This window comes from Alexandromys fortis, unplaced genomic scaffold (assembly GCF_014885135.2).
Source record: "Alexandromys fortis isolate MF-2015 unplaced genomic scaffold, M_Fortis_MF-2015_v1.1 scaffold_79, whole genome shotgun sequence".
Classification (NCBI taxonomy): Eukaryota; Metazoa; Chordata; class Mammalia; order Rodentia; family Cricetidae; genus Alexandromys; species Alexandromys fortis.
The window spans coordinates 8402898-8421330 of record NW_026067964.1 but is presented as its reverse complement, the minus strand read 5'-3'; the positions used below and the strand labels follow the sequence as shown (position 1 = coordinate 8421330).

Genomic DNA, 18433 nt, shown 5'->3' with positions numbered 1-18433 from the left:
TTTTCTCTTACAACTTTTTTCTTGCCCTTGATGTGGCAGTGGAGGGAGAATGAGTGATTGAATGGTAAAGTCTGAGAAATCTTCCTCAGCAGAGGCCTCTCCCTGAGATATGTTCCTTTATCTAGATCAAGTTTGCAATTACCCAGCTTGTTCCGGAAGCTTTCTATTGAAATCAAGCAGGACACCTGGAATGCTTTTCACAGTACTTTCCCCATGTGCACTGCATGGTCCCTTCCTCCTGGTGTTTAGAGGGTTGGGGGAGATGCAGGGACGAATATGGCTGCCAGCGCTCTGCTCTTGGGAAGCTGCTCTGGACAGCCTTCCCTTTCCTCTGCAGACTGGGTTTAAAGCTCACCCTCCAAAGTTCCCACACTCCGATATCTGCTTATCTCCAAGAGCAGGTTCTGTTATGATCACCTGCTGACTTGTGTTCCCATCTGAGGAATCTCCTCAAGGCTGGGTTCTGCTTCCTTCATCTTCCTGATTACAATTTTATACTCTTCCCTGGTTGTACAGATGATATTCACAAAGATATTTTACATTGTTCTGATTAGTAAGTTTAATTTTATTTAGTATAAAACTGAACATGTAAGTGTTTTTGTGTGATGTATCTCTGGCTATTTTGGTGTAGGTGACAATAATGCTAGATTAACTTTCTGTGAGAATGTCTGTAGGGTAAAAGCAAACTACTCGACAGCTAACAGTTATTTTGGTACTCTCTGTTTTAAGTGATTTCATGTACTAACAAGTTTAATCCTTAAGAATCTTTTTACGTAGGTAATTACTAGCTTATTTTATAGATGAGAAAACAGGCAAAGAAGATTCTTAACTATTCCTTGGTTCACATTGCTAATGTTTATACTTCATTTTGCTTAAAAGGAAAGCAATTTAAATATTCCATGAAGTGCTGTGGTTTGGTGATATCAGTCAGGATCCAGACATTCTAATTAAAACACACTAAATATATCAAAAGAAAGAATATAACGTAGGCAAATAGCGAAGCCGTTATTTAAAAAAGCATAGAAGGAACATTGAAGTTATATATTTACACAGAATCATTCATCTCCATAACCAGTCATCAGGGCTGAAAGATCAAACCAAAGAGGTTGTACTTATAAAAACATGAGCAAAAGATTTTTCATAGCTGAATTTTTTACCTCCAAGGAAAGAATGAGCTTTCTGGTCTCAATTGCTTCAGAGCTCAGGGGACCCTCATGGACCTGAAATACCACTATTGGAGGAAGGTTTTGTTCAATTGTGTTTGTGCATCTTAGAGGTCAGGAAGAATCCAGCCTATTTAAGCTAGAAACAGGTGGAGTGGGATCCAGTCTATTTAAGCTAGAAACAGGTGGAGTGGGACCAGCCGTTAGCCTCACTAATTGCTGCTGGTGGAGCAACCCCAATGGTGTTAGCAGCTCTTTCCCCTTCTTCCTACTTCCATTCTCCTCTCAGAGGGTCTCTGTATTCATGAGAACTTAACAGGAAGGCAATTAATGATGACTAAGGTAGGAAACACATTCTTAGTGTCAGCTTATTTGTTTATGTTTTTATGTGTGTGTGCGCATAATTAAAACACACTAAATGCGCCTATCGTGTGTGGGGAATGCATATGCCTGGCATGCATCTAGAAGTAGAAGGACAACTCTGGAGTTCCTTTTGACTCTATGTAGGTGCCTAGAATTGAACTTTGGTCACCAGATTTGCACAGAAAATGCCTTTAATGACTGAGCCATTTCTCTGGTCACAGAAAGATGGAACAACAAGACCCAAATGTTTATCGCTGAAGTGGTGAGAAGCAAGTTCAAGACAATTATGGTGGCATCTTCTTACACATCATATGTAAAGGCGTACTTGGAAAATCTGAACAAAGAATAGCACAAAAATTATAAAGAACATATAAAAAATCACTCTAGCATTTTAAATGAGAAAACTTTGTTTGGTAATATGTATGGGGAAAGGTACTCCGAGGAAAGTAATACTTTTTTTTTAAATTTGTTTTAGATAAGATGGGAAAAAAACATCACATTGGGGGAGCCGCCAGGATTCTTACATTCTTGGTGGTGGTAAGTATCTTTTTATTTCATTTTTTCTTGATTGATGCTGCATTCCAAAATCTCTTTATGACCCCTTACTCTTTTTTTTGTTTTTCATTTTCAAAAACTGTCAACTAAAAGGTAACATTTGAAAAAAAAAAAAACAAAACAAAACTTCAAGACCAGCATTCCTGCATTGACTTAAAGATATTACTATTGAATCAAATGGAAGTGGAGTTGGTTTGTGGAATTCCAAATATGCTCATTATATTCATACAGAGAACTGTTTTAAGAAACACCATAGGCTGAAGCTTATTTCCTCATGGTTCCAGAGTATAGTAGTCCCAGATAACGGTGCCATAGTGGTTGGCACTAACAAGGGCTGTCCTGGTGGCTCGTAGACAGCATAACCTTCCATGGTGGTGGGAGAGAGGGAAGGCAAGATATCTGTATCTGTTCTTACAAGGGAACTAATCTCATCATGAGGGGCCTACCCTCATGATGTCAGCTAAATGTAATTATTTTCCAGAGACTCCACCTCAAAATACCATCATACAGGGAGTCAGGACTTCACTGTCTGACTCTGGAGACGGTACAGTTCATTCCATAGCAGTTCCTTTGTTGTGTCACTGTGCAGAAGAGGAGAGCTTTTCTTGACTCTTAGCTACTAACTAGCTCTAAGACTGTTTTCTGTAAAGAGGGCTGAGAGTTATCATGAGACTCACTTTGTAAACAGGAGTTGATATGCTAGCCACCTGGTTCTTTGCACTTCACTTCTCTTGGGGAGAAGGAGGCAGTGATCGGATTGATGTAGTCAGCACTCGGCTAGTCACACACTAGAATAACAGTCACTCAGCTAACAAGGAGTCCAACAGGGAAGGGGTAAGTTACAGATAATCAGGTACTGAAACAAATTTGTCTTTTCTTCAGATGGAAGAGCATATTCATAAGAACCTGTTTCTTGATACAATGATCATCAATTATTGAATTGTTTGTTCAAAGGGATTTTTTTTTTAAAATTTACCTTGGATAAATGTCTTTTATACCTTTATATTTCTTTGTATTTCTGTCATATAGTGGAAGCAGTTTTTAAAAATGTTAAATGTACTCATGAAACTTTGAGCAGACTTAGTAAAATGTGTTTTTTGTGTATTGTCAACAAGTGCAATAAATGACTTGTATTTATTGAGAACCAGGCTGTATATTTGATAGTGCGGATACATCAGTAAATAAAACATAGCACATTGCTACTTTCTTATTGATTGCAGTCTGTGGGAAAATACATAGTTCAATAGGCAACAAGAAATGAATGTCTTATGGGACATAAGCAGATTACTTGATGGATATATAGTACATACATCAACTGGAGGAGTTGCTGGTTAAGCCAAGACTTTTAAGAATATATAAAGAGATAACCAAAGAGATATGGAGAAATAGAAAAGGGAAGTACTTTAATAAATTATACTTTTGCAAGGATCTAGAGGTCAAGGGAAGAGAGGAATGGTTTGCAGGAAGAGTTGAACGAAGTTTAGCATTTTGGACGTTGATGTGATAGTGTGATCAGAGATCAGGGAGTTTGAATGTCATAAAGACAAGCAGGCAAGTTTTTACATAGGAGAGTAATCATGTTAGTAGTATGTTCTTACACATTTCTTAGTAGCGTTACTCTAGCTCCATAAATAGAGAATGGATGGAACTAGATTAAGCCCAGTAATACCACTTTTGGGTATATATCCAAAGGATGCTGAATTGTGCCACAAGGACATATACTCAGCTATGTTCATAGCAGCTTTGTTTGTCATAGCCAGAAGCTGGAAACAACCTAAATGCCCTTAGCCGAAGAATGAATAAGGAAAATGTTGTGCATTTACACAATGGAGTACTACACAGCAGAAAAAAAATAATGACAGCTTGAATTTTGCAGGAATATAGATGGAGCTAGAAAACATTATTTTGAGTGAGGTAACCCAGACACAGAAAGACAATTGTCACATGTACTCACTCATAGGTGGTTTTTAAACACAAAGCAAAGCAAACCAGCGTACAAACCACAATCCCAGAGAACTTAGACAACAATGAGGACACACTAAGAGAGACTTACATAGATCTAATCTACATGGAAATTAGAAAGTATCTTCAGCCCTGAGTGCTTCACTGCCTTCTAGCTGTCTTCAAGATGTGCTTCTGCTTGTGGATACGAAGCAGCATGAAAGCCATCAGCGACATCGTTCTTATTGGACAGGGGTTAGAAGGGTGAGGACATCTCTCACTCCCTTGTTTCTTAGGTCTATTTCATTTCACACTTCTTCAATAAGTTACCCTAATCTACAGCATGGTGGTCGGGAATAGCTTCCTGCATGCTGTGGCCTCTTTTTGTACTAGACTTTAGCTTTTTACATCAGCCATCAGAAGGTATAGCTCTTAAACCAACCTGCCTGCCTGCCTTCCTCCCTTCCTCCCTTCCTTTTTTTGCTGTGACTCAGAGATTCAGAATAACACCTTGACTTTGAACTTTTAGGTAACTTAATTTGGAGATAACAAATTTATACTAATAATTGGCGTATATATTTTAGACTAACTTTGTTGAACTTAAATACAGCATATGTATTATTTTAAAATTTTTTTAATTTTTTTACCCCCCATAAAACTATCAACATGTTCTTTTCAGCATTTGCTTCATATGTGTGAGCCATTGATGCTTAACGGTTTTGAAGTCAAGGGGTTGTCTGAGAACTGACCAAAAGATGTGGATCTACTCTTCTAGAAGCATGCCACATTCATAAGCCTTCTTGATCATTGTGTAAAGTGAAACTTTTACTGAGAGCTGAATTCAAATCCAGCTTATGCATGGCCCTCTTACCTGAGCTTTATCGTCTGGTCTGATGAAGGAAGCAGACCTAGATTTGTATTCCTTCGACAGGAATGTTGCTGGTGCTATTAGGGCTAAGCATTTGACTATTTACAGCTCTGCTCACTTAGGTAGCCCAGCTAACACTAACCAGTGAACCAATTGTACTTTTATTAATTTCCCATCACGTAAATAAAAATAGATGAAAGAATGAAATTTAAATTTGGAATTGTCTTTTTATTTAAGCCTGTTTACCAAATGCTTATGAAATTCAAACTATGCTACCGTTAAGAAAATCAGTAGTGGGCTAAAGAAATCAAACAAACAAAGCATAAAAGGGTATGTGTTGTGGTTACATTATAAACACTGTAGCAGCACTCACAAAAGTGGGAAGAGTAAGCAAAGGGATCATAGAGGAAGTCAACTGAAGCTGAATTGAAAGTTAGATAAGGGCAAAGAATAGTTCCTATAGAGTCACAAAAGAGGTTTGACTGTACACTCAAGGTTAACAGGTATTTTGAACCATTTGCTGTCAAGGTTGCAGTATTAGGAAAAGAGTACACACCGTTATGAAAAAGGCAGAGGCAAGATTAGAAAATTATAGAATCTATGGAAGATTTTGGACTTAGTGCCCTGACATTTTAAACAAAGTACATGTCATGGTTAGTTTTGTGCTTTTAGACAAGTACTGGGCATCAGTGTGTAGGTGAATTAAGGAGGCTTGAGAACAGGGTAGAGTTTAGTCATAGGATGCCTGTAATTATTTGCTGAAAAGTGATAAGGAGAGAGATCCCAGATAACAATGTATCAGATCATTGTGAGGTGAACAAAGAGGTTTCTAGTTTTAGGTCTGAGTAATGGGATGGATAGTGATGCCATTGACTAGGTGAATGTCGAGGGCACTGGGCTTTAGAAAAAAGAACATGCCTTAGCGTGTAGAGGTTACGTTTTGAGATCTTCAGTTAAGGACAGCGTGTACAAAGTGAGAGTCCTAGGTTTGTAGCTCCGAGATAGCTACATAACCACTTGGGACTTAGCAGCATGGACTGTAAACAGGCCAAGAGTTCAGAGATGAAGTTATCCAGTAGAACAAAAAGAACAATACTTAAGGTCAGATAGGTGAAGAGATGTTTAGCAGTCGTGGGGGTGTGACTTGAAAGGGACATCTTGTCCCTGGACTGTTCTTCTTGCTCTGCATCCTCCATCTTCTTCCTCTTTCTTCATCCTCGCTGCCTTGTGGCAAATAATTTTCTACTGTGATGAGCATTCACCTTACCGTAGAACCACAAAGCCAAGCAGCTACTGTTCAAAACCTCTGAAACCGGAATCCTAAACATGTCCTTCTACTTTAAGTTGACCTTTTATTTTATTACAGTAACGAAGAGCATCTTAACTTATGGTAATATGAAATTTAGAAGAACAGTGTAGTTAATGTTTTCAGCTTGAGTGTTACAGTGTTACCCTGCGTAGTTGAAGAATATGATGGCATGTGTAATGTTCCCAGAGGTAACATAGAACACAACCTAAGTGTGAAAAGTCAAAGGAAAGAGGAGGAGGGGTAGGGTAGGGGATAGATAGGATACACACACACACACACACACACACACACACACACACACACACACACACACACACAGTATAAGAGAAGCAAGAGCCAACAGCCTTGGGGAGGAGAGGAATTTATTCTTGAGGGTGAAGCACATGATTTGAATCGTCAGTCTCACTTCTCACCCGATCTCCCCATCACTTGCAGTTTGTCCTGTCTGTCCCACGGCAGAACATGGCATCCCCAGCTTGTCTGTTACCTTCCTCTAAATCAAATATTCCTGGAAGATTACTTCCTGTTTGTATGTAGAAATCATGTTTCCACTTCCACTAATTTTAAAAATTCCAAGAAACTTCTTTATTCTGAGACATCTTTTTAGACTTATGGAATTTCAAAACACAAGCTTAAAAAAATCTGCCATTTGATGACTTAATTTAAAAAAACTAAAATCTCTATTTTAGTTTAATAACAAAAATATAAGCTACCTTTTAAAATAATGTTAGGTATGTAAGTCTATAGTCTAAATACATAATTGATTAATAATGTTCTCATAAGAACTTAGTTTATCCAACCTGGCAGCTGGAAATCAAATATTACTGTATGTTAGTGCTCCAATGATTTCAGAATTCAATGAATAACATCAGATATAGCTAAAAATAGCCACATACTTGGATAAAAACTAGTATTGCATGCTAGACAGGGCTGTTAGTGATAGGCTGACTGGCCCTTTCCACTTTTGGTATGCCTTCCTGGATGTCAGTGAGTCACCACTACTTAGTCAAATTAATTTGAACTAAGCATCATGTAAAACAACCTGGGTAACACCCGTGACAGAGTGTGTAAATGGGAGAAACTTGCTTGAGAGATAGAACAACAGAGTTTATTATACCATAGAGAAAAAAAAACACAACAAAGTTAATTATATCATATATAGAGAAAAAGCAGGCTTTTGTCTGGTACAAGAGGAAAGGAATGTGTAGAATAAAGAAAATTTGCTGGAGAGAAAAAATAACAAACAAAAATGGAAGAAATCTTCCATGAAACATAAAGAATTGGAAAGAAATGGGAGACAGATTTTATTCATCTAATGAGAACTCTTTTTCTTGATTGGACTAGCTCTAAGAAACCTTCTAAGAAGCTGGGCAGTGGTGGTGGATGCCTTTAAATCCTAGCACTTGGGAGGAAGAGGCAGGCAGATCTCTGTGAGTTTGAGGCCAACATTAGAGTAATTTATTTTAGTACTTTAAACATCTTAAAAGTACTTCCAGATTTATTTCAGTTTGGGTTTTCTTTAGGGATCTTGTTTCTTCATGTCTTGAACTGTTCTCATTATTTTATTCCTTTTTTATGGACTTCATTAAGAGACTTATTAATATTATCGTTAAGAGCCTTCAAATTGCTAATTTGAAGTCCTTGTTTTGTGCTTTAGCTATTTTTTCATTCTCAGCCTAGGTAGTAGGTCCTGGTGGTGGAAGACTGTTGTCTTGATTTTTCATGCTCGTGTTTCCCTATGGTGGCTAGGCAGTGATAGCAGGCTGATATGGTTCTAGGTGTTGAGGTCTGGTCTTGGTTGGCCATATGCTCTTCCCCTTGGTCTCTACTGCCTTCTCTGTATCTTAGGGAAGTGTGGTGGCCGTGTCTTCCCTGGTAGAGAGTGCTTCTGCAAGTCAGTGGGTGTCACAAGAGAACTAGAGGTGGGCTAGGAGACAAGTCCCAGGGGGACTGTGGGAACAAACTAAGGGATGCTGTCCTTGCCAAGAGATAGACCCCAGGGAGTTGGGGTTGTGTTGGGAGCAGGTGCTTTCTGCAGGTGCTGCTGCAGTAGGAAGGACAAAGACTATGTCTGGAGTGACAGGGATCAAAGGATAGGGAGGAGAGAGGCAGCAGCTGTATCTGTGGAGTGTTGGAGTCTCTAGTAAATGGAATGAGGTTGGTGGAGGGCGCCTGAAGCAGGCTGCCACAGGGTTTGGAGTTGTTGACAGGAGTGATGGAAATGGAGTGCCGGAAGGAGAATGAAATCACCTACTGGAGTCCCAGCCTGCTTGACTGGAGGCCCGTCTAAAGAGTCTGGAGACAGAGGCAGGTGGGTCTCTATGAGTTCAAGGCTAGCTTGCTCTACAAAAAGAGTTCTAGGTCAGCCAGGGCTATACTATACAGAGAACCCCTATCTCAAAAAAAAAAAAAAAGTGTTTCTAGGTGTAAAGTTTTTCCGGCCCGATAAGCCTTTCTGCCAATGCAATAATCCAAATCACACCAAATTAGAAAAAGCCCAGGTTTAATGGATGCTAGCGCTCTCGGGTGACGCTCAGAACCAGAAAGACCTTGTGTTTGGTCTCTGGGGGGCAGTTTAAACAGCCTGTGGGAGGGGTCTTGACCCTCTCTGGGGAGGGGTCACTGTTGTCTAGGAGGTGGAATTTAGACTGAGGCAACTCTCAAGGGAGGGGAGCTTGAAATGGAACTTTCCACCAAGCATTCCAAAATGGGTGCCAGGGGACTGGGGTGACGCTTCCAGCCAAACACTAGGCATCTATTGCTATCAAAAAGGAACAGGGATGGGCTAGACGCGTAGAGGGGAAAGCTGAGAGGGTCAGCAGAAATGAGCAAAGCTGGTCCACCCCAAGGGCCAGTGGAGTCCCCAGGGAATGTAGCACAATTATTAATTCTTTGCCATAGAGCTGGTTCGCTGTTGTAGTATCATCTTTGAGACTTCAGGCGTGTTTCTGTGTAGTATGTCTAGATGGGCAATTTGCGTGCTGTATACATGGAAAAGGACTCAGGAATGTATCTGCATCAAAGCATCCTTGGACCACTGGCAGCTACAGGAAAGATGGGATTGTGGTTGTCACAGAATCCTTGGAAGTAAAAGTAGAGTATGAAGGTCAAAGGTAGGATAGGGCCTTACAATAACAGATACTGCTCACATAGCTGGATCTCTGTGAACCTGTCCATAATCAGAATTAGAAGACTTGAAACATGAACTCTCATTGCTATATGTACACAGAAGCAAAATAATGTAATAATTAAAAAGTTTAATCCCAGGTTTCTCACCAACTAACTCTGTGATCTTAGGGAAATTATCTAATATGTCAAAGTTTAAATTAAAAATGACAGTAATAATTAGGATCAAATGTAGGACTGTGACACTTATATGGCGTTTGAATTTAATATAGATAGATGCTAACTTACTATTTTTTAAAATATAAATTTATCATTAATACAGGAACATTAAAAGAATTTTATAAAAGTAGAACAAAATTTAATGTTTAAAAGCTATTGAACACTTTAATTTTTTTTATTTATTTACAACCACAGCTCTCACTCACTCCTCTCCTCCTGCTCAGATTTTATGTACGTAAGAAAAATCTATTTTTAAATTTGTTTTACATACCATCCACAGTTTCTCCTCCCTCACCTCCTCCTGCTTTCCCCCCACCTCCCCCCACCCCCCCCCCCAAACACTCCTTAGAAAGGGTAAGGCCTCCTGTAGGGAGTCACAAGGCCTTAGTAGTCTCAAAGATACTGCTAAGACAGTGAATCAAGTTGAGGCCCGATCAAGCTACTCTCCGCCTGCATCAAGGCTGAGCAAGGTGTCCGACCATAGGGAATAGGTTCCAGAAAGCCAGCTCATGCACCAGAGATAGATCCCAGTCCCACTGCTAGGAGCTCCATAAACAGACCAAGCTACACAACTGTCACCCACATGCAGGGGGCCTAGGTTAGTACCATGCAGGCTCTCCAGCTGTCATTCTAGAGTCCCTGAACTCTCACGAGCTCGGGTAAGCTGTCTCTGTGGGTTTCCTCATCATGATCTTGAACCCCCACTGCTCATATAATCCTTGCTCCCTCTCTTCCACTGGACTCCCAGAGTTCGGCCCAGTGCTTGGCTATGGATCTCTGCATCTGCTTCCATCAGTTACTGGATGAAGGTTCTATGATGACAATAAAGGTAGTCATCAGTCTGAATATATTAGAAGGCCAGTTCAGGCTCCCTCTCCATTATTGCTAGGAGTTTTAGCTGGGGTCATCCATGTGGATTCCTGGGAATTTCCCTGGCATCAGGTTTCTCCCTAACCCCACAATGGCCCCTTCTATCAAGATATTTCTTTCATTGCTCTCTCTTTCCATCCTTCCCCCAACTCGACCATCCCACACTCTTATGTTCCCATCCCCTCCTCTCTACCCTTCCCTGCCCCCAGTTTACCCAGAAGATCTCATCTATTTCCCCTTACCAGGGTGATCCGTGTGTCCCCCTCTTAGGGTCCTCCTTGTTACCTAGCTTCTGGGACTCTGGATTGTAGCCTTGTTGTCCTTTGCTTTACACCTAAAATATTCACTTATGAGTGAGTACACACTGTGTTTGTCTTTCTGGGTCTGGGTTTCCTCACTCAGAATGATTTTTTTTCCAGTTCCATCCATTTGACTGCAAATTTCATGAGGTCATTGTTTTTACAGCTGAGTAATACTCCATTGTGTAGATGTGCCATACTTTCTTTATCCATTCATCAGTTGAGGGGCATCTAGTTGTTTCCAGGTCTTGACTGTTACAATGTTGCTATGAACATAGTTGAACAAGTGTTCTTGTGGCGTGATTGTGCATACTTTGGGTGTATTACCAAAAATGATATTGCTGGGTCTTGAGGTAGATTGAGTTTCAGTTTTATGAGAAACTGCCATACTGATTTCCAAAGAGGCTGTGCAAGTTTGCACTCCCACCAGCAATGGAGAAGTTTTCCCCTTATCCCACATCCTTTCCAGTAAGCTGTTATCAGTGTTTTTGATCTTAACTATTCTGACAGGTTTTACATGGTATCTCAGAGTCATTTTCATTTTCCTGATGACTAGGGGTGTTGAGCATTTCTTCTCCTTTTATTATTATTTAATTGAAAATTTATATACCAATCCTAATTCTCATTCCCTCCCCTCCTCCAACTCCCCCCTCTACCCCATCCACTCCTCAGAGAGGGTAAGGCTTCCCATGGGGAGTCAACAAAGTCTGGCATATCCTTTTGAGGCAGGTCCAAGGCCCTCCCAACTATATCTATACTGAGCAAGGTATCCCTTCAAAGAGAATAGGCTCCAAAAAGACAGTTGAAGCAGTAGGGATATATCCTGGCTGCACTGCCAGTGGTCCCACAGTCTGCCTCAGCTATACAACTGTCACCTATGTTCAGATGGCCTAGTTTGGTCTTATTCTGCTTCCCCCCACTGTCAGTCCAGAGTCAGTGAGCTCCCATTAGATCAGGTAAGATGTTTCAGGTATCCCCATCATGGTTTTGAGCCCTTTGCTCATATTCTCACTTCTTTCTCTCTTCGACTGGACTTTGGGAGCTCAGCCCAGTGCTTCACTGTGGATCTCTGCTTCTCCTTCCATCAGTTGCTGGTTGAAGGCTCTATAATGACAATTAAGGTAGTCATCAGGCTGATTGCAGGGCAAGGCCAGTTCAGGCAGCCTCTCCACTACTGCTTAGGGTCTTAGCTGCGGTCGTACTTGTGAGTTCCTGGGAATTTCCCTAGTGCCAGGTTTCTTGCTAGCCCCATAATGGCTTCCTCGATCAAGATATCTCTTTCCTTGCTCTCCTTCTCTGTCCTTCCTCCATCTTGACTCTCCTGTTCCCTCAAGTTCTTCTCCCCCCTTCTCTTCTCCCCTCCTCCTTTCCTGCCATCTTCCCTTCTCCCCTCCCACGCTCCCAAATTTCTCTTGAGATTCTTCTCTTGAGAATTCTCTGTTTAGATCTGTACCCCATTTTTTGATGGAATTATTTGGTATTTTGATGTCTAGCTTCTTGAGTTCTTTATATATTTAGAGATTAGCCCTCTGAAGATCTTTTCCCATTCTGTAGGGTGCTGTATTGTCTTACTTACTGTGACCTTTACCATACAGGAGCTTTTCAGTTTCTAGAAGTCTCATTTATTAATTGTTGCTTTCAGTGACTGTGCTACTGATGTTATATTTAGAAAGTAGTCTCCTGTGTTTCTGCGTTCAAAGCTACTTCCCACTTTCCCTCCTATCAGGTTCAGTGTAACTAGAATTATCTTGAAGTCTTTGCACCACTTGGACTTGATTTTATGTATCTATTAATTTATTTAATGTATATGAGCGCTCTATCTGCATGTGGACCTTTAAGGAGGAAGAGGGCCTCAGATCCCTTTGTAGATAGGTATGAGCCATCATATGCTTTCTGGGAATCGAACTGAGGACCTTGGTAAGAGCAGCCAGTGGTCTTAATTGCTAAGCCATCTTTTCTGACCCTGGACTTGAGTTTTGTGCATGGCGATAGATATGGATCTATTTGCATTCTTCTACCTGCCGACATCCAGCTAGTTCAGCACCATTTGTTGAAATGCTTTCTTCTTTTTCCCATCATACAATTTTATCAAACTTAAGGTGTTCATAGGTGTATGGATTACTATTGTTAAAGGTGCATGTGTATGGAAGTCTTAAGGTGAAGAGTTCAGTATGCAAAGTGTCCTTGGTCTTGTAGATATAGTTTTGTTCAGCAGAGAGTATGTTAGTGTGTTTTCTGGAGGTGTAGCAATTGCCTGGGACAATCAGCTTACAAAGAGAAAAGAATGACTTTTTGGCTTACAGTTTTGGAGCCTATGACTGTTGGCCCATTTCCTTTCAACCTAAAGCAAGCAGCTCATCATGACTGGAGCACATGATGATGAAGCATTTTACCTAATGGGTTTGACACAAAAGGAGGAGAAAAAGGAAGAGTAGGGTCTGGTGTCTCACTTTTCCCTTCAAAGATATCAGAAGGTAGCCTTACTAGGACCCATCTTTTAAAGCCGTTCACTTGCCTCCACACCTTGCTCCCTACAAAATAGTTCCAAACTTGGTTTTTAACATATGACATTCTAGACCCAATCTATTATCGGGATTATGAATGCCTATAATTCATTTACATCATACTTAAACTTATAGCACGACTTTTTTTCCCCTTTAAAAAATTTTTCAATAGGATTTTCTTTTTTGCTTATTTGTCTTTTTATTTTTCAGATTTCTGTTTTTAGACATTCCACCATCCAGTTACTGTAATGAGGTTCTGTCTTCTGGGTCACATGTCACGTGTTTATTAAACTTGATAGATTCCTGGCAGCCAATTCGTTTCTGAGGTCCCTTCATATGTTATGCTGGTTAAGTCATGCTGGAATCATGTGTTATTTATTTAATGTATATGTGTGCTCTATCTGCATGTGGACCTTTAAAAAGAAAGAGAGAAAACTATCTTGGGGAAAACAATAAATTTGAGGTTTGTTCTTTTTTCATTGATTTATAGCAGGCAGACTTTAATAATAAATGTAATAATTGATACAAACCCAAATATTTTATCACTTGGTACATTTTACTTCTGTTTATGTACCTTTTTTCTTCATTTATAGAATTCACATTTTCTACTTCTTTCTCAGTGATAAACAATTGTGTAAATCTGCAGCATTAGTTACCACGATGAGTTCACTGTATTCCGAAGATAGTGCTCAGCTTCTCAGCTCCTGAGGCTCTAGCACCTCGGGTTATAGAGTATGTCTCTACAGACGCCCAGAATTGCAAACCAAGGAACAGGCTGAGTGGTCATCGGAACCACTTACAATAGACTTCCCTTTCAGGAAGGACAAAGTAAGTAGTTCAGTGAATCTTCTTCTGGGCATTAAAACATTGTCACTATGTAAGTCTTAGATTTGTGAGTTTTAATGATTTATGAAATACAACTTTTATTTTTAAGAAGTTTAGCAGTTGAAGAATTTTCAGTTGCTTTAAGATTCAGTCACCTGTGTACAATGTATGGTATGTCTCTTCTGTAGGCATTTCTTGACATGTATAATCCAGAGATGATTTTTCATTTTTTTTTCAATTAATGAAGGATTCCGTAGAGAACTTCTAGCTTCAGTGTCCTTATTGTGGAATAAACCATGTCCATTGGTCTGGCTGCAGTTTTTATTTTTTTGGCATGCTTGCTAATGTAGCCCTTTCTTCCCAAATATTATGTTGATAGTCACAGTGCTTTATGGCCTGTAGCACTGCCGAAACATGATTGAGTCTTATAAGAAGATGCAGTTTTGAAATATTTTTACCACCTGTAGTTCTTAGAGTGCAACAGACATAGTTATAAAGTAGATGATGCCCTCTTAAAACATGCTTATTTTAGCACTGACGTTTTCCCTATTTGGCTTTAAATTTTATTTTCAAAGTTTCATGATATATATATATATATAATAGGTTATTATAGACTTAAGTATAAAATACCCCTAATATACTCCTAATAAGTACAGTTTTTAAAATAAACCATCCTATTTTATGAGTGTTCTTTGACATGATTTCTCCTACCTGGTCCTGGCCTCCCTTGGCTGTATGATCTTTGACTTCCATGGAATAGAGGATGTGAATGCGCATGTCCAAGTTTGCTTCTCTGTCGCTGACCACAGTTGCCATCAGTCCATCTGGAAGGGCCAGAGCAGGATCTCGTCAGGAATGCTACTTACTGGCTTGCTCCCTCTGAGTTGTTAAGCTACCTTCTTATTCTACTCAGGACCTCCTGTCCAATAATAGGACCCTCCCACATCAATCATTAAGAAAATAACCCTACAGACATGCCCACGGGCTATCAAAAGGAGGCAATTCCTGCACGGAGTCTCCCTTCCCAGGAGACTCTTTTGTGTCAAGTTGATAAAACTAACTAGTATAGCGTGGAGAGAATTTATACTTGTCTGAGATGCTACAGGATAGCCTAGAACAAGGCTTGCTGTTGTTAAAAAAAATTTTGTGGGGCAGGCAAATGTTTTTAGGTGGTGTGTTTTTTAACCTTTATTAGAGAACAGCATGTTTCTCTAAAATAATAGGTATAATTATTTTATACCTATTATCTATATACATATATATATATAAAACTTTATATATTTTTAACTTGTTGATTATCTATAAAATTTATCCTGTAAGCTTTTGATTACCCACTACATTTGTTAGGGAAAAAATAGAACAGTGTTAATGTTGTGAGATAAATATTATTGTGTGTTAATAAAAATTCTTAATAGTTTTTAAGGACATATTCAGTGAAAGCAATAACTGTGTAATCTGGCCTTTAAGTGTAATATGTCAAGCAAGGTGCAATGGCACATGACTGTAATCCCAGCCCTTGGAGGTGGGGGCTGAAGGGTTAGGAGTTCATCATCATCATTGCTTACAGAGAGTCTGAGGACAGTCTAGGTTAGACACAACCTTATGTCAAACAATACAAAATTACAAGTAAGAAAGAAAGAAAGAAAGAAAGAAAGAAAGAAAGAAGGAAGGAAGGAAGGAAGGAAGGAAGGAAGGAAGGAAAAGAAAAGAAAAGTAGGTTACAGAATGACTTCTGGGAAAGGTCTTAGGACGCTTGCTAGCAAATGAAGGAAATTTGAGATTAAGAGGAAGTACTTAGCTATTTATCATAATGCTGTGTATAACATTCTGTGACTGTAACCAAACACTGCTCAACATTTCACTTTTGGGGGTTTACATTTCCTTAGAAAGATGAAAATGAGTCGTCATAGAGTACTATACTTCGTGCATACCTTGCCCATGTGCAAGTCTGGCTGTGTCTCTGAGTATCTAGGAGTCTCATACTTTTTATCTTGAAGGGCTCTGTGGAATCTGCACACAGTTCTAACCACTTTCATTCTTGTCAGAATGTTGAACTTAACTTACTTTTGTCTTTATTTTCTTCTTTGTATTTCTCTCTTAATATAGGATTTTATTAAAAATAAAATTAAAAAAAAGAAAACAGATTTTCTTTCTACTTCTGCATAGAGGAATCATACATAAGACACTGAAGGGGTGCCAGTGCTTAGCCTTCAGGGTTGTCTATTTGAAAGCCATCTTACTGAATTATTATCTTCGTCACCAGCCCTGCAGTATTTTCTTGTTGAGGAGAGAAAGGCAGACTAAATGAGGCTTCAAAGTTCAAAGGTTGCTGTGCCCTTACACAGATTACAGTTTGATATGTAATACAACCCCATTGTACAGCAGACGTGTTTATGCTGTATGACTTGTTTACAAAAATCAAGTTTGTTTCTGACCAGTTGAAACAAGTTCCTCTTGGTCTTTCACAGCTGGTGGGCAGCAGCCTGCCTGGTCTCTGCCTCTTCAAGAATGGCCGTGCTCTAGACTGTTGAGTTTGTGTGCCTTCCACATCTTAGACTTGGAAAAGTGGAGGAAAATAACATGAAGGAATCTGGGCCATAGGCAGCCCTCGACCTTCTGTTTACCGTGATGTTCAGTTCTTCTCATATTTCTGGGTAGCTGGGATGGTGACCAGGTCCTATTTTCTTTAAGTATAATTTTTAATTAGGACAGTAAAGGAGTTGAGGTGGATTATTTTGGTTTCAAAATTATTAACCTCTTCCTGTAATTGAAGGGAAAAAACGATTTTATGAAAAACTTGTTTGATCAGTTCAATGTGCTGGTTAGGGGGGTGGCCTATGAACTAGACAATAAGATAGCCTTACAAAAAATGAACCTCTTTTTTCTTATAAAAGGCATCATTTATATTTCTATTCTTCGTGGGAAAGTTGGCTTAAATGTGATTTCACCTAATTATCAGTTATGTGAACAGGCAATTATAAGAACGAAAGTTCTCAACAACTTACTTACAAGGGTTTGATCCTCCGGACTGGAAAAAAACACAGTGTTTTTAAATTCTTTATCCTTTTAGGAAAATGCTTAACAGTTTGGAAAAAATGTTTAGGTAACATGCGTTAAAGAGCTTGCCTGAATTTAAATCTTTTAGAGAAACTATACCTGTCCTGAAGAAGAAAGGGTTTGCATGTCTTATGTTTGTTGATTGTGATTTCTCAACTTACCATGTTAATGATTTTCTTAATGTTCCATAATTACTTTTCAGTGTGTTTTGGGATCTCTACTGTGCAGCTCCAGAGAGACGGGAAACGTGTGAGCACTCAAGCGAAGCAAAAGCCTTCCATGACTATGTAAGAGAACATACACTTGAAAACATCCTAACCAATGCTCTTAAAACATACTGTGCCATAACTTTAGAGAAAGATGTTTGGTGTGTGTTAGTCTAGAGATTAGGAACAACTAACTGTGAAACGTTCTTAAGTATGTATGACTTGTAAAATCTCAGGATTGTGCACTTAAGTATATATGATTTTGTAATTTAAGTCTGTCTGCGTTAACTTTTTGGAGGTGGGTCGGGGGGAGTTGCTGGAAATCAATCCCAGGGTCTCACACATGCTAGGCAAATTCTCTACTATTGAAATTTCACATGTATATTAATGAAACAGTAGTTCTTCATTTTCAAAAGAAACTCATCTTAAGCTTTGTGTAAATGATAACCTCTTTTGCACAGAAGATACAAAGTACTGAAATAATACTTTTCACCAAATATACAGAATTCAGTTCCTCTATTGAAATTCATTTGAATTAAAGGAAATATTAGAGAAGAGACCTAAAAATTCTAGACAAAATAAAAACCTGATTTGTTAAAAAGACTCTTAAAGAGAGGCAGCAGACCCCCTTGGCTTAAGTATGCCTTAGAAATACAAATCTAACTTCAAAAACCAGATTATATCATATAACATTTCTTCAGGGAAAAGTTGCATATTTGTTGAAATAGGAGCGGCGGGGCTGCATCCCCAGCACCCTGGCCGCCTGCTAGCTCATGCCCGAAATAACAACACACAAACTGTATTCATTTAAACACTGCTTGCCCATTATATCTAGCCTCTTCTCGGCTAACTCTCGCACCTGGACTAGCCCATGCTTTCATTGGTTAATAATAAAGAAACTGCCTCGGCCCTCATAGGACAGAAAATTAGGTAGGTGGAGTAAACAGAAGAGAATGCTGGGTAAAAGAAGCTGAGTCAGGAGTCGCCATGATTCTCCCACTCCAGACAGATGCAGGTTAAGATCCTCCCTGTTAAGCCACCTCATGGGCTACACAGAATATTAGAAATGGGTTAGAACAATATGTAAGAGCTAACCAATAAGAGGCTGGAACTAATGGGTCAGGCAGT

At 39.4% G+C, this 18433-nt stretch overlaps 1 protein-coding gene across 6 annotated transcripts in view; it reads left to right on the top strand.

Annotated features, from left to right (window-relative positions):
- Positions 1–18433, top strand: part of Ssbp2 (single stranded DNA binding protein 2) — a 259155-nt gene that overhangs the window by 90140 nt on the left and 150582 nt on the right. For all 6 annotated transcript variants that reach the window (XM_050153854.1, XM_050153853.1, XM_050153852.1 and 3 more), the window contains exons 3-4: positions 2002–2063; positions 17302–17386. In XM_050153854.1, the coding sequence (XP_050009811.1) occupies positions 2002–2063; positions 17302–17386 (147 nt within the window). The remainder of the gene's footprint in view (positions 1–2001; positions 2064–17301; positions 17387–18433) is intronic.